Source organism: Drosophila teissieri, chromosome X (assembly GCF_016746235.2).
Source record: "Drosophila teissieri strain GT53w chromosome X, Prin_Dtei_1.1, whole genome shotgun sequence".
Classification (NCBI taxonomy): Eukaryota; Metazoa; Arthropoda; class Insecta; order Diptera; family Drosophilidae; genus Drosophila; species Drosophila teissieri.
This window is the reverse complement of record NC_053034.1, coordinates 13,882,949-13,898,860: the sequence shown is the minus strand read 5'-3', so window position 1 is coordinate 13,898,860 and position 15,912 is coordinate 13,882,949. Positions and strand designations below refer to the sequence as shown.

Below are 15,912 nucleotides of genomic sequence, written 5' to 3'. Positions count from 1 at the left end.
TACTTGCGGTCATTTAATCTGCGTATTTTGTCTTCTAGCATTTACCCATTTCTAACTAAGTTTGGTTTAGTAATGAAAGAAACTCGTTTTTTATATATATTGAATATCATTTCAAGTTGCAGCCCGTTCTTTCCAGTGTAGCTGTGAGTTTGCTTGTCGAGGACTAAACGCTGGCATTCGTCCTGCTTGTTATGCCAAATGCCAGCAAATAAAGTGCGTCCGTCTGTCATTGGCTTCGTGACGAAAGCTTCGTGACGAAACACGACCGAATCGAGCGACCTGGCGAGTGAGTGAGTGAGTTTTTAGCATTTGTCAGTGACGACAGCCGCCATGAAATTGGGCGCTGCGAGGGGTGGTTCAGCAATCGCCGGTTAAGTTATTGGCTTGTGGGGTGCGACAGGCGATGCCATGCGATACGTCGAATGCCAAATAATTCAAGTCAATTTCCTGGACAAACCCGGCTCCAGAAGGTTTATGGCACAGAAGTGTACGACCATTAGGTTTTCAGGGGGGAAAAAGGAGACAGACATGAAGCAGAGGCGATATCTAATGGATATGCAGACATACACATAGTTATTAGTTAGTTATTTACTTGAAACAAATTGTGGCAAGTCCTTACTGCAATTATGAATGTGCCTAAACGACAGGGAAGGTGCACATAGAGTACCTAGACTTTAAATGTTTGCTTGCATAGCTTCAGAAAATATTTTAGAAAATATGTTGTTTTTGCCAAAATACGAGTATAAACGTGTTACACCGAAAACGGGCTTAAATGGGCCAACACTTGTCCCCGTTCGGCGTAATAATCACAGAGCTCTCGATGATTATCAAATGTGCAATGATTTCCCGTTCGGCCAAATCGATTCGATTCCATTCCATTCCATTCGAATCGAATCGTATCGTATCGAATCGAATCCATCGCTTATTCCAGTGCCACATATATATAGATGTACAGGCATTAATATGTATGCATGGAGTTTGGGCGCGTGTGTGCGGTGCATATTGAATTTATAATGCACGGTTGATAGATTCTGGCTTTGCATCCTGTCAACTGCAAGCTGTTTGCCAGCACTGCCTTTTGTCCCGATTGTTCGGACAGGCGGAGTCAATCAACGGACAAAAGTCGATTTCGCAATTCGCCATTCGACATTGCCATTTGCCATTCGCCATTCGCCATTTGCAATTCGCAGCTCGCAGCTCGCATTTATATATGCATGCATGTGTGGGGGGGCAAGTTCATAAGCCGTTGCCCAATCAACTATTGAACCGTTGCATCGTGTACGTGCCACCGAGCAACGTGGCAGCCAACTCATTGTCCCCTTTGTCCCCATTGTTCCCGAAGAGCTGAAGAGCTTGTTGCGCTTTGCCCAGGGACCACTTAACCACTGCCCATGTAGCCTTTCAACTTGAACTAAAAGTTCAAGGCGAACGCAGCAGTCTTCACTAAATGGAGATTTTAAGATGCCATGGATATGGGGTGAATCACTTATAAAGGTGTGATCCAGTAAGCCAAAATATATATACTTTAAATAGGATATCCCATTCATTTTTAATAAAGCATGACCTAACGCCCTTATTTGCTCTAAATAAGTCTGAAAAATGGTCGACTTGGGCGCTCAGTGTCGTTGCCAAGTGGAAATATGTTGACGGTATCATAAAATCGCGCCTCGTAGAACAATGGCGACAACGGCAACAAATTTTATTACCCACAGTCAACGGAAAAATAAAGGTCGCCATCCCAGCTGCGAGTTTCGAGATCCGCCCAAAACTTCGGGACAATTCAATTGAAAACGCATAAAGGTTTATGAGCGTGTAAGCCTTTGCTGCCTTCTCGGAGTTTCAGTTTCGCAAAAAGTGGGCGTGGCCCCCTGCCACCGCCCCCGATTTGTGTCTAAGTGGGTGCTTGTGTGTTGTTATAGGCGGCATTACGTTAACCTTTATGACAGCAAGGAAAACATATAAAACTCCGCACCGAAACGCTGACACTTTTATGGTTGGCATTAAAGATGGCGAGGCGTTTTTGGGGGCTGGTTCATAGGGCAAGTGTATCAGTGTATATAGCACTTTATATATATATATAGCACTTTAATAAGCCATAGTTGCAGTTTCAATTTACTGTATGAATTGCATTCAATTAGGCACAAGTACAACGATTTTGATATATATTAACAAAAATTAAGTGATTTGTCCTGAATTAACTCCTGAATTAAGTGAATAAACAATTTCTGAATTAAGTGATTATTTAAAGAGACATCGTTCATTGAGTTAGAATCATTCCCACATGCTATCGGTCCATTCTTAGCATGTCCTTGCGAGGTCCTAGACATTGCGTAGACCTCTTAAATCTTAAGGCACATATCAAGTATCAAATGCTCTTCGGCAGGCATTAAAAATCAGCTTGTAAACAAGCTGAAAACGCAAATGGGCTGCTCGTGGAGGCGACCTTTTGAGCATCGTACACACGTCTGATAGGTTTTATTTGTCTTTTTATTGAAATTTATTATTTGATTTACATGCCTTAAAGTGACAGGGAGCAGGGAGCCACATTGGGCATTTAAATTCCCTGGGTTGTTTCGCCAATCTGCCAATAAATGTGTGTGTGTGTGTGTGTGTGCGTGTGTGTGTGAATTTGGTGTTTGCCTTTCGGCCATAAATCACATTCGAAAGCGCCGGCATAAAAGTTGCAAATTAGGCTCAAATGTTGACATGTCGATTAATCAAAGTGCAAGGCGCAAATGCAGCAACTAATTCGATAAGAGCGCCCAAATAGAAGTTACCCGAAATCGAAAGGTGGAATGGGGAGGGGGGAAGGGGGGAGAGATACCAAAGTGGGCCATGAATCATTCATAAGCGCCGTTTACTCTCCCAAGGACTCCAAATTACGTTGATTAATGAGTTGAAGTTGGCGGTGGTGCCCAGCCCCATTGGACGCACTGTCCCAATATCTAATATCTCGCCCATCGCCGTTTGCAGTCTGGTCACGCACTTGGCGCAGGCCAAGGTAGCTACACTCGCGGCCAAGATGGTGGCAGCTAAAATATATGCGAGCTCATTGTGTAACTGCAGTAGCTGGAAACTTTTTGTATAACCTATTTCTGCACTTATTACCTCCATTATGTGATATCTTTACACTTATTTCGGTGGCTTGATTACTGAGCTATTTATAATCTAGTACTGCGTACGGATTCGTCGCTTTAATAAAACTAAATATTAAAAAAAAATTATAATCTATGGTTCTGCCACGTTGACATGCATTGTATAGTTCTGAAAGTCGGATTCGCTTGGTAATTGAGTCGGTGAGTGGCGATGGGAATGGAGATGGAGATGGAGATGGAGATGGTATAGGGTCACTTGGAGCAGCGAAGGAAAACTAAAAATCAGCAAAGATAATCCGTTCGGAATGCTCCAAGGAGCGCAGGGGAATGGAATGCCCCACCACACAACGCCCCCGCATCTTGTCTAAATTAAAAGTAAAAAGGTCATAAATTCCTGCCGGGGCTGATGGAATGTTGTGGTGGTGATGGGGTATTCGATGTGGCGGGTTATTTGAATGTTCTACCGCATGAATGGCATAAATAATAAACCTGCTGCATACTTCTAGGCGCTACACACACACACACGCACACACACATTGAAACTGGCAAAGCACACACAAGCAGAAATACATACACAATGCGAAAGCGTTTGATGATTTCCAGCTGCTCCCTTGTGTCGTATGCGTAATATTTGTTTAATATTAACTCGCCGCACACACACCGACACACATATGTACATGCGCCACGCCCTTCGGCGCCGAAGCCACGCCCCCACGCCCACAGGCCCACACACATAACGCCCACATGTGCCGAATGACCCGCAATTTGCTACGCAACCCCCCTCCCTTCCACCCTTCCGCCCGCCGTGTCCTTTTTGGCATTGTTTTTAAAGGCTCTGGCCAAATTCCGTAGGGTTCTGTGTTCTGTGTTCTGTGTTCTGTGCTGGCGAACCAGTTTTGGATCAATAAGTTTAATGCGTTGCGAACGGCAAAGTTTAAATTGCCATAAAAGCTGGCGGCCAACTTATGCATGTATGTACGTATGTAGGTGAGAGCAAATAGGGAATAAATAAGGACATGCAAGTGTTCGTTCGACTGAATATTTCAGGCATGTGACCAGAAAGTTTCCAGACCAAGGCGACACCTCAAAGTGCAGGCGAAAATTATCCTCAACAAGTTGCCTTGGGTGTTGGGATCTGCTTCTTCGTTCTGCTCGCTTTTAAAGCAAAGTGCAAAGTTTTAAATGCTCTCAGCCTTCTGGAAGCCATGCATGTATTTTGGTTTTAATTGAAATATTTCAATAAAATTGGATTAAGCTATTTACCCAGTTGCCATAACATGGCCGCCATCAAAGTCTGTGGCTAATAACCATATCCATATAAGCTGATTTCTCTGCTTTGCATTTTTCAGTTACTACATTTTGCCCCGAAATGCTCTGCCACTTTATAAACTTTCGGCTTATGGCACTCGCGAGGCATTTCCCAGCCGAAATCCCATTGAGTTACTTTTTGTGGCAGGCAAACTTTTCGCAGAAGAGCTCGGATTATTCGCAGAGTTAACTGCACATCAGGTTGACCGAGTATCTAAGTCTCCAAGTATCCGAGCAGCTAAGCATCCAAGTATCCAAGTATCCAAGTCTCCTAGTATCCAAGTCTCCTAGCATCCAAGTATCCAAGTACGCGGAGATCAAATCTCTGGCAAATGTGGCACTAACGCGGGACGAGGGGGGGGGGGGCGGGGGGGGGGGGGGGGAATGTACCGCCGAGAGATAACTGCGGAGCATAAAGAACTTCAAATGGAGATTGAGAGATACGAGCACGAGATGCATAGCAAAATGGGGCATAGCCCAAAAGGCAAAAAATCCAGCGTGTAGTGAAGCAAAACCGCCGACACACGCCATGCCACGCCCACCTATCCAGCCAGCCGCCCACTTTCTTTGGCAGTGCATAACTTTCACTAACCTTTAGCGGCGTTTTCAGCCAAGAGAGCACATTACCGTTAGCGACTACAGTAACTGCACTTTCAGACACACACTCAGGCACTCAGACACGCACACACACACAAGCACACCAACACACCAACACACAAACACCGACGAAAGTTCTTTGAGAACCGGAAGCGCTAAAGCAGCCATTTTGCAGCTCCCCAAAATGGCGACAAAGGGGAGGGCAAGGAGAGAAAGAAAGAGAGTGGGAGAGGGAGTTGCCGAAGGAGATGGAAATGGAGATGGAGAAAGAGAAAGAGAAAGAGAAGGAGAAGGAGAGAAGGCAGCAAAGAAATCCCAATTTATTAGCATTGAACAAGGGAAGGGAGCAGGAAAGGCTCCTCTATGTAGTGTAGACACTAAGAAAATAGTTTAAATTAATTTATATATTAATTGTAAGTGCATATGTAAACATTTTTAAGCAAATATTTTGTGGGGTGTAAGGGTAATAAGGAATGATTGCTACATTATCAGCGGCATGCTCTTCTTTCTATATGAAATATATATTATTTTGATGGCTAGCTTTTTCGCTCACTGCATGCAGGAATTTCGGAAAGTGTCTGAGGGGCAAGTTGGGAATTTCCAATTTTAGTTACGACCAACCGAGATTTCAATCAATGTCCTTGAACTAATGACACAATTTGTTGTTTACTTTGCCCAGCATTCGAATTTCGAATTTGAGATATCTGTTCTTACCCATTTCTCATTTCTGTCGCATACGAGTACGCTCGTCCTTTTCCGATGTCACTTTGCATTTATTAGAGCTTACTTTCTTTTTTTTTGTAGCCATTCGCTGTTACTCGAAAGTCAGAAATTGTTTTGCGATGAATAAGACAGTAAACAAACGTGTAGTTGTCAAATACACGTGGTGCGAGGTTTTCGAGGTTCTCGAGGTTTTCGAGGGTTAGAGGGTTAGAGTACATGTGCCCGGGTTACGCAGCAGGAAAGAAAACAATTTAACGCAACGGTAGATAAACTTTTCTTAAACAGGCTCACGACGACTCCTAATGTCCTTGGGCATCTCTGTCTCTGTGTCTGTGTGTGTGTGTGGGTGTGTGTACTTTTTGTTTTTTACTTTTATTGTTGCTGCGGCTTAGCCGAAATGAGCTTTCAAAATGTTTTATGCGCCATTTTGTGTGTGCGCCGCAGCTTATGAAAAAGGCATGACTTCACCCCATCCTTGGCTAAATTTTTTGCTCCTTTGTCTTGCAGAGCCCGTCACCGACATCATCGGCGGCCCCGAGCTGCACATCAACCGCGGATCCACCATCAATCTGACTTGCATTGTGAAATTCGCACCGGAACCGCCGCCAACCGTCATTTGGTCGCACAACCGCGAGGTGAGTCACGAGTCCACACAAAGAGCCATCGCAAAAATGTACAAATACCGCGAAACCGCAGCGAAAACCACTTGACATGTGCACATCCTTGCAAGGCTAACATATTCATGGCTAACCAAAACCAAGTACCAAGTACCATATAACATTATATAATAATGCGGGCCACAGAAGCCGCATCAATAATTACGTTTGATAAGGGTCTCCTGCAAGCGGCTGTCTCCTGGATTTTTACGATTATTATTATTAAAAAGTAGCGACTTTTATTCCAGCAGGAATTGCTGTTTGCCTTCGTCATATGGTTGCAAATAGGTAAACTACCCCTTTGGCATATAGTATATGGAGTTGTTAAATGGAAGCATAACTATTTAATTCCAAGCTAACAGTTTCAAGTTGACCAAAAAATATTTACATAAATCCCTATGCCACCCAAGAACCGCAGCCCCAAACAAGGTACAAAATCTTTGGTCAGCCGCAATCTCATTTGGCCACTTTTTCCATTTCCCCATTTGTTTTTTTTTTTATGGTTGGTTGCCTGTGCAAATGTCAAGGAAATGCTGTTGCCGGTTTGTATTTTTTATGTTTCTGTTACTTTTTGGGAGTTGCTGGCGAAATAAGAAATCTGCCCGGCATAACGAAGCCATTTGAAGCCAAAGCCAAAGCCAAAGCTAAAGCGCAACCCGGCTTGACTAACACGATGTCATTAATAAAAATTTAACTAACATGCTCTGCACCCAGCAGCCCAGAAGCCCAGCATCCCAAAAAGGAACACAAACCCAACCCAAATATTATACCCCACAAACAACTGGAAATGTAACAATCTAGCCCAGCAGCTACCTGGGAAAAATAACAAAAAATTGTATGTCCTGGCACTTAAGCTGTTTGCCTTCGCCCCCCGTCGGCGTTATTTATTTCAGATCATAAATTTCGATTCACCTCGCGGCGGCATATCATTAGTCACCGAGAAAGGTGTGCTGACCACCAGCCGGCTCCTGGTGCAGAAGGCCATCACCCAGGACTCGGGACTCTACACATGCACCCCCTCCAATGCCAATCCGACGTCGGTGCGCGTGCATATCGTCGATGGTGAGTAGCCCGGTATGCAAAACGCTTTCTGCACACGCTTGCCCAACTATGAGTGTTGTTCCTGCTCTCCGCTTGGAAGGGCAACTGAAATGTAGTCAAATCATAGATAATCTCCAACCCAGTGATCAGACAGAAAACTATATAGCTCTAACTAGATCAGATAGAAAACTATATAGCTCTAATTAGATCAGATAGAAAGTATATAGCTCTAACTAGATGAGACAGAAAACTATATAGCTCTAACTAGATGAGATAGAAAACTATATAGCTCTAACTGGATCAGATAGAAACTATAAAGCTCTAACTAGATCAGATAGAAAACTATATAGCTAGGAAATGAATAGCTAGGAATAGAACCGCTTTTAAAAGCAAAACTGATGGCTTGTAGTCTGCTTTTTCTTTCAGTTTATAGATACATACTAACTTACCTTGCTGTATTATCCCAGTAGTTTTCGAACACATTTCTCGCAGTGCAGGGCTTAGCCCTATGGGGTCAGGGGTCACTTTGCGAATGCGCCAGCCCAGCAAGACAAATGTGCGGCCCCCGAAAGTCAAAGTCAACTAAGCTTGTTTGGCTTTATTTGACAGACGAGCGCGTCCAGTGATTGACGACAACTTTTTGGAAAAGCTCGTACCTACCGGATGGATTTTTGGCAGGAAAATCGCCGGGGGTTGCTTGCCAACAATTAGCCGGCAACGTTGCGTATGAGCAATCTGCTTTTCAGTTGCATGGCAGGATGATGTGAATTGGTGTAGAAATGCATTTGCTTCGAAAACTCACTATATTACCACATTACAAAGTGGATTAAAAAGAAAATGGTTTCTTTTCTAAATAAGTTTATTGTTTATGCGAAGCTGAATTTAGGTGTTTAACGTATATAGATCTTAATTTCATAATATAATTTATGTCGCTTTCATAGATGGCGAATCTGTGTGATTTATGATTCCATTAATGCTTGATTCTATTGGCTCCACAAGTTAGATATCCTCAATTTGTTGCCATATCTCAAATTTCCACACACACACATACAGACACACACATACATACAGAGACACAAACGCACATGGTAAAGTCAAAGAAAATTAGTTAGGAAAAACTTTGAGCATCAACATTTGCGCAAGTTTTGACTCGTTTATGCCGCAGACGCCTCACTCTTTTTCGCCGGAGGATTTCCCCGTCTTTTGCCTGCCACGCCCCCCTCCTTGGCACGCCCGCCCCCCTGAACTTCCGCCCGGCGTTCGCCGCTTCCGCTGAGGCCGGAAAAAAGCGCTTACAAAGCAAAAAGTTTAACAACTTGAGCGCAAATGACTTTGGCGTGTAAGCGGCACGCTACAACAAATACGCCATGGAATTAGACTAAAATAACAAAAATAATAACAACAACAGCAAAAGCAACAATGTATATAGCAGAGGCTAAGGCATCTGAGAGTGTGGAAGAAGAAGAAGAAGCAGAAGTAGAAGAAGAAGAAGCAACTTGTTAAGTGGAACAACTGCTGAAACTTAAGTAATTAACACAAGTTGTTTGCGCTCAGCGTTGCGGGCAAAAGCGCCGCAGGGCACGGGTATTGATGCCAGCGGGGGGGAAAAGGAGAAGGGGGTGGGGCCCACCTCTCTCAAGTAGTTTATTTAATAAAAAAATATATATATCTGACAGTCCACTTTGGACAGCGCCTGGCAAAGAAGGAATCAAACAGATCGATCACGAAATGCTCATTTTCCCGCAGCAAAGTGGATTGCATCAATCATGAAACTTGTTAATAAAATATATAAAAATTAAACAAAAATATATATTATTATATTTTATATATAGAAATAAATACATATATCAGGAAATACACTAATACCTAGAACTAGAGTTTTGAATTATAGCAACAAAAGCAAACTGAAAACCAAAACAGTTAATAGAAAAGCAAACTAAAAACCAAAACAATATCATTGAAAAGCCAAACTGAAAACCAAAACAGTTTCATAGAAATGCAAACTGAAAACCGAAATAATTTCATATAAAAGCTTTTTAATTTGAAACGTTTTCAAGCTATACTAGAAAGTTATTACTGCGTTTGCAAGTTACAAGATTATAATTTGCTTTAATTTGATATTTCTGTGCAGCACTGTGAGTACATTTTCCCCAAATTGAAATCGACACAGCGGCGTTCAAGTGCCGGCGAATAGAGAGATCACGCCCCCTTCCGGTAGCGCCCCCTTTTTTTAAGGAGGGGGGTTGGGCGTTGGGGATTATTCCCCCCTTCCGGTGGAGCCGAACTCTTTGAGCGGCGGAGCATACCTAAGTCGGTAAATGAGCTTTCGGCAGCGTCTTTGCAAATGAGTAAAGAAATCAAGAGCACAAAGTCGAGCAAGTTTCTGGCATCTTATTTCGTTCTGCAAAGTCGAAGTGAATTCCATTTCATGCTCCAGTGTTGTCAGATATTCGATTTCAGCTTATTTTCGTCGACTGAAGTGCGTTTAGGCAGAGTGGAATATTAAATATTTACTTGTAGTTGCAGAAGTAGATGTGAAATGAAAGGTTGCAAGACAGGTTGCCATATGAGTTACTCTAATTTGCTGCATTCATGGACATCCAAAAATTAATTGCTCTCTTCGTGAGTGGTGCTCATTAAATGAACTGTAACTGCAACCTTTCGTTGTTGGACTTTGGTTTGTTGATTTCGTACCATTTCCGTGAACAATAGCGAGTCGAGTGTAGGAGTGCCAGCTTACGGACAAGTGCATGCAGCATTTAATTTAATATTCCACAGTTTCCACAGAAGCGTGCTTTCATTTCATTGTCTCGACTGTCAATTCGAATCCGTTCGTTCGTCTTCGGCTTCGGCTTTACTTCGAGACCAGAGTTCAGTTCACATTCAGTTCAGAGTTGCAAGGACCACATTTGGACCAAACTCGTCCTTGCTGACCGCCTTCAGCTGAAATACACTGGGAAAATGTGGGATATCTTGCAATGAAATAACTACTCTTATTTGTCATGGGTATAAAATGCGACGTAATGTAATGAGTTTTTACAAACAAATCAGGCACTTTCTGTGATGTATTCCCACCTACAACTTGTACATAGGTATTGTTGTAGATTTTTCCCTCTGCACATAGCTGCCCCAACATTCTGTTGCATTATTGATAACTTAGTCTAGCTTCAAAGCTGGAACAAAGCCGCTTACGCCTATTTGTAGCCCCGCCGGACTTCTTGGCCATTTAAGGCGATCATTACACCTAGCCACACACAAAAGTCGACTCTGTGGGCCGCAGCACATCAAAGTCGCTTTCATTAATTGAACTGCTGTCTCAGCTCCATGGTCAAGTTGATGCCCAACTTGCAGAGCTGCCGAGTTCCATGTTTGGTCGACTGGACCACTGGACCACACAATATCCGACCCCCAATCCAATTAAGTGTACTTTCTATGGCGCTTTTATCTGCAAGTGCTTGCTTTTTAACGCACTCAAAGGACGCGTCCGCTGCCGCAAACTGCGAATGAGACTGAGGCGCTGTCATAAGTGGCAAGTGGCAAATGGCGAATGGAGAATGGCTACTGGCAACTGGCAAATCGACGACAATTCATTGTCTTCTGCAAGTTGCTCCTGCTCGGGATGGATGGTGGCGACTAAGGACGCAGGACGCAGGACGCTTAATTATGTCAAACCCTATTAACTGGGGAATTGGGGGAACTGGGGGCAACCTCCTCCTCCTCCTCTCCTCCTCTGCTCCTCTTCACTTTCCGCCACTGTCAGTAATTAGAGACGTTGGACGATCCGCTCTGCGTCGAGTTATTGGCGTTGTCGTTTAGCATTCGGCATGGAAAACTTTTGAAATGCGTATAGCACGTGGTGTTGCACAGATGAAGTGAGTGGAGTGACGAACAGTGGTGCTAAAATACGCATGGAATTGGCATTAATCTGCATAAGAAATATTCTTAAATAATAAATATTCTTGTGTTGGAAGAAGAGGTAGTTCCTAAACCCAAATGATTTATCTTTGTATTTTCTTATACTTGACCTATTGAAAAGGTGGCCATTAAAAATGCCATTTAGAGACTATGTAGTATCTTGTAAATGCTGCTGCATTTGTTATATTCAACAGAGTCTCAAAGTTTTATTGCCTCAGTCATAATCAGTATTCTGCTTGCTTTCACAAGGTGCATTTGCCCCACTGTGCGGCCCAGTCACACACACTTGCGCCCTCGCACGCACACCGAGACAGTGGCAGACATAGACAAAGACAGCGACACATATACATACTATATAGAGACACAGACGGACTCTTAAGTAACAGCTCATGATGGGCATCAACGAACTCGTAAAGGACGAACGATGCATGATAATTGAAGCTGCAGAAGCTACAGAAGCTATGGGAGCTATAGTATCCGCCACGACGAAAGACTCTCGCGCATTTCATGCCAAAATTTATGGCTCCCTATCTGCCATCTGGGCCTCCAGCCACCCACTGCCAGCTAAGCCACCCAAGCCACCCAAACCACCCAAGCCACCCAAACCACTCGAACCACCTTTTCGCTCCCAGAAAGAAAAAAGAAAAAAAAACACCCATCTAGTCGAGTGCCGCCAAGTAGTTGGGCAGTTTTTGAATGCGGCTCTTGTTTTTTGTTGCCGCCACTGGCCTTTTTTTTAGCCAGTCTTGGCGTTTTTATTGCCGGCAATTAAGTTAATAGGCAATAAAGCTTCTGGATTTTCCAAGTGGTGGTGAGGGGCAGCAGTAGCATCACCAGCAGCAGATGCAGATACAACTGCAGGCCCAAAAGCCCCATCTACATTCCATGCCACTCCACTCTGCTCGTCTCCTTGTGGAATCAATGTATTTTAGTGGATCTGGATCTGCGAAATGGGCTTTCGTCTTTACTGCACTGCAAGTCCACTTCCAAATTAACTTCTTGTGCTGGCTTTATTGGTCTGCGGCGATTTGATTGTTTTCCAACTATCTGAATAACGTTTTCGTGGGAATTTATGTGCTCACTGGGCCAGCAGCGGACTAGTTTGCTTGCGAGTTAATCAGTTGGCAGTGAGTAAAATACTATCTGAATATTATAAACAGCAGAATTGAATACCAGTTAGTATAATTCAAGTTAGTAGGCAAGGGCATGTAAAAGTATGAGTGCTTATGTCGTATATGTCACTGTTCCGCTTATCAGTATGTACCGCCCATTGACCGCTCTACCGTTCTCGTTTCCGTTTCCGTTTCTGTTTCCATTTCGTTCCAGGCGAGCATCCGGCGGCAATGCATACGGGCAACAACGGTAACTCCACGGCGACCCAGCCGCCAGTCCTGCTGCCGCTGGTCCTGCTCACCTGCGGCACCCTGATGCTCCTCCAGCTGGTGGCCAGCTGCGCCACCCTCCTCCCGGCCACGCCCCCGGGCCGCAGGATCGTCCAGCACACCAGCACCAGCACCTTCGCCACGGAGCAGGCAAGCGGACAACGAAGCAACCGAAACTGCCAGGATCTGCAGGATCTGCAGGAGTCGCAGGATCTTCGCCGCAGAGGTGTCGAGAGGAGCCCGGTGCCCGGGACATAGCTCTTCAATGGATCGAGAACCGGAAACGCTGCCGAATTGCCAACTGGAATCGCATTTTAGGATGCCCTCTCTTGCGCTCACCAACCGCCCCTGTTCCTTGATTCCCTGGTTTTCCGGCTGCCGGCCCTCGATGATTTCCGGTTTCCGGTTTGATTCTGCTCTCCAGTCCCACCTGTGGACCGGGCCTCTTTCTCCACCGCCACCGGACTTTGTGGGCGGGCTGGAGCTTATCCTGTTATCACTAAATTAAGTAGCCCCACTTGGTCCGCCGTCAAACACAAACCACACATTTATCAGACTTTTCTAAAACTAACCAAAAATAATGCCAGTGCAGCGGAGTAAAAACGGAACAAGTATGTATGATGGACCCCCCGTGAGAAATATTGAGATAACGAAATAGCAGAGATAAGCAGATGACTTTCGTAATGGTGTCGGTAATGGGTCAAGTTGAGCGTTTTTATGGGGGGCACGTAACGCAACGTAAAGAACATAACTAACACACCTTGTAAATAGAGCCACTGACACGGGATTTCTCTTCCATTGATAAGTAATTGGTAATAGGAAATGAGGACGAGTGTATGAATTCTCATCTACTTAACTTCTTTGGGTTGCTAACAACTTTTACACACACACAAACCACATTCTCTAGTACAAGAATAAGCTATAGGTGTCTAAACATATTATAAATAAATGGCGAATTGCCAATGGATGTTTCGATGGGAAACGCCGTGCGATTTGCGGCAAGTCTAAGTACGATAAAGATAATGAATTTTTTTTGATAACTAGCATAAGTTCAAGACTATAGTAAAATGTAAGCATAATGAAAAAAAATAGCTAAAACGGATGGCAGATTAGCTAAGATTAGCAACGGATTGTTGAACTAAATGTGTACATACTGAGCAAATCTGCATAAATTGTCTATGGATATGGATTTTTTTTGTTTTTTTTTTGTGTGGCTACTCCCCATATATCAGATCAGAATAATCTCTACCTATATGTACATATATAGGGCATTTTGATGTGTTTAGTGCTTAAGCGATATTAATTATTGTTGTATGTTTGAAAGAAACGAAGGAAAACGAAACGACTGGCTAAAACCAAATGCCATTGAGAGCAGATATTGACATAGAGATAACTAACCAACTATCCAGTAAAGCGTATTGCAAATTCATCTCGAGTATTTAAGTGTCTCTCTCTATCTATCTCTATCTCTCTCTCTCTATTTCTCTAAAACTCTCTAACTGACTCTCTCCAAGGAAATGAAGTGTAGCAAAACCCAGTCACAGACACACACAGTAACTGTAACTTTAAGCCCAGCTAGTGGAACGATAGAGATACACTGAAAACAAAACAAAAACCATACTGAATCAGAGGCAGAAGCAGATCCGCGATCCCACCCCAGAGAAAGGGTCTAACCCTATCCCAATCCCAGCCCCTAGAGATCTGGTGAGCCAGGCACTGGATACTTCTCATACGTTTTCGCTCCAAAACAAAAAAACGAAAGATAATATGCAGAATACTCTCCATACTAAGCGTAAATATATGGATATGGATATGGATATGAATATGAATATGATGTACCACTTAGTATCATAACTATCATAAAGATGGAGGATGGGGCAAAGAACGAAAACCAAAAGGATATATTTTATGAATGTGATGACGTTTAGCAAATTAAAAAGTATATTGAAGACCCTCCCCCCCAAACTAAAGACCAAGAGAAATTCAGCAAACCCCATTAAAGAATCAAGAAAAGTAAATTAATAATGTTGAATGTGGCGATATTCGGCCAGCCGAAACTAGTAAAGCTCCTTCCAAAGGACCAAGAACAAGTCCAAGGATCAATATCAGCAGCATCCCAAGCGGAATTCAGGATGCAATTATCCTTTGCAGGGAGCTGCAAGCGCATTTAAAGTCGATGTATTTGTAAATGTATCTGTCAGTATTTTGATTTTCCTCTCCATCTATCCGCATGCACTAGTCTAAGCGAAACTCAACAGCAAAAAAAAAAAGAAAAAACAAAAAACAAGTGTTTAAATGTTAATAAGCAAATTGAATGTAATTCAATATCAAACCGAAATAGATAAAAAACCAGAAAAAAAGCGCATAGCAAAAAGGCAAAAATGCAAAAAATGCAATAAAAAGGAAACAAATCGAAACGACAACAATTTCTATGTATAAAATAAGGTGAAATAAAGTCCATGTTGCAGATGCTAAACCTATGAATATATGGTATATTGTAATTGAATGAAACCGATATAAATATGTAAATGATAAGCGATAATTAAAAATGTGTTGACCCCGTTATTATGTTCATTCGATATGTGTATATTAATTTTATGAAGCTCTTTTTATCGTTGTTTCCACACCCCTTCCCCCTCCACCCCTCTGCGCCATCGTTTTTATTTATCCGTTTTTTGTTTGTTTATTTTGTTGTTGTTGTATTTTTTTTATTTTTTTTAATTTTTCCGCGTGTTTTGTTTTTGTGGTAGAGTTAATTAAAGGAAAACGCAAACAGAAAGTGTGCGTGAAGTGCAAAAACAATTTTAAAGTAAATATGTTAAATACAATTTTAAGCATAAACAATGGCGACAAAAGCAAACAATTTTAATGTGGTTAAATAAGAAAAATGCCGAATTCAATGGAAAATATGTGTGTTGTTCCATTTGAAACACGGAACACTTTGAAATATTACAATTCATAATAACTACGAGTATAATTACGCAAAAGGGTAAGAGAATGGCATCCTACCATCACGTGGAACAAGAGTTACGGATTAAATTGCATAGGTCTAAGATCAAATTAAGGAAGCTATTTACCAGGCCACACACACACTCACTCACACACACACACACATACCCACTCAGCTAACACACAAACACACTCACACACAGAAACAGTGAAAACCATGCAATTTGAGCCGAAAGACGCGGGAGA

General features: G+C 42.9%; 1 protein-coding gene across 2 annotated transcripts in view; it reads left to right on the top strand.

The window, feature by feature from the left end:
* The window catches only part of LOC122624097 (zwei Ig domain protein zig-8), a 127,171-nt gene extending 111,259 nt beyond the window's left edge, over positions 1–15,912 (top strand). For both annotated transcript variants that reach the window (XM_043803536.1, XM_043803537.1), the window contains 3 exons: positions 6,231–6,358; positions 7,273–7,441; positions 12,662–15,912. In XM_043803536.1, coding sequence (XP_043659471.1) covers positions 6,231–6,358; positions 7,273–7,441; positions 12,662–12,975 — 611 coding nt within the window. In that variant the 3' untranslated portion in view covers positions 12,976–15,912. The remainder of the gene's footprint in view (positions 1–6,230; positions 6,359–7,272; positions 7,442–12,661) is intronic.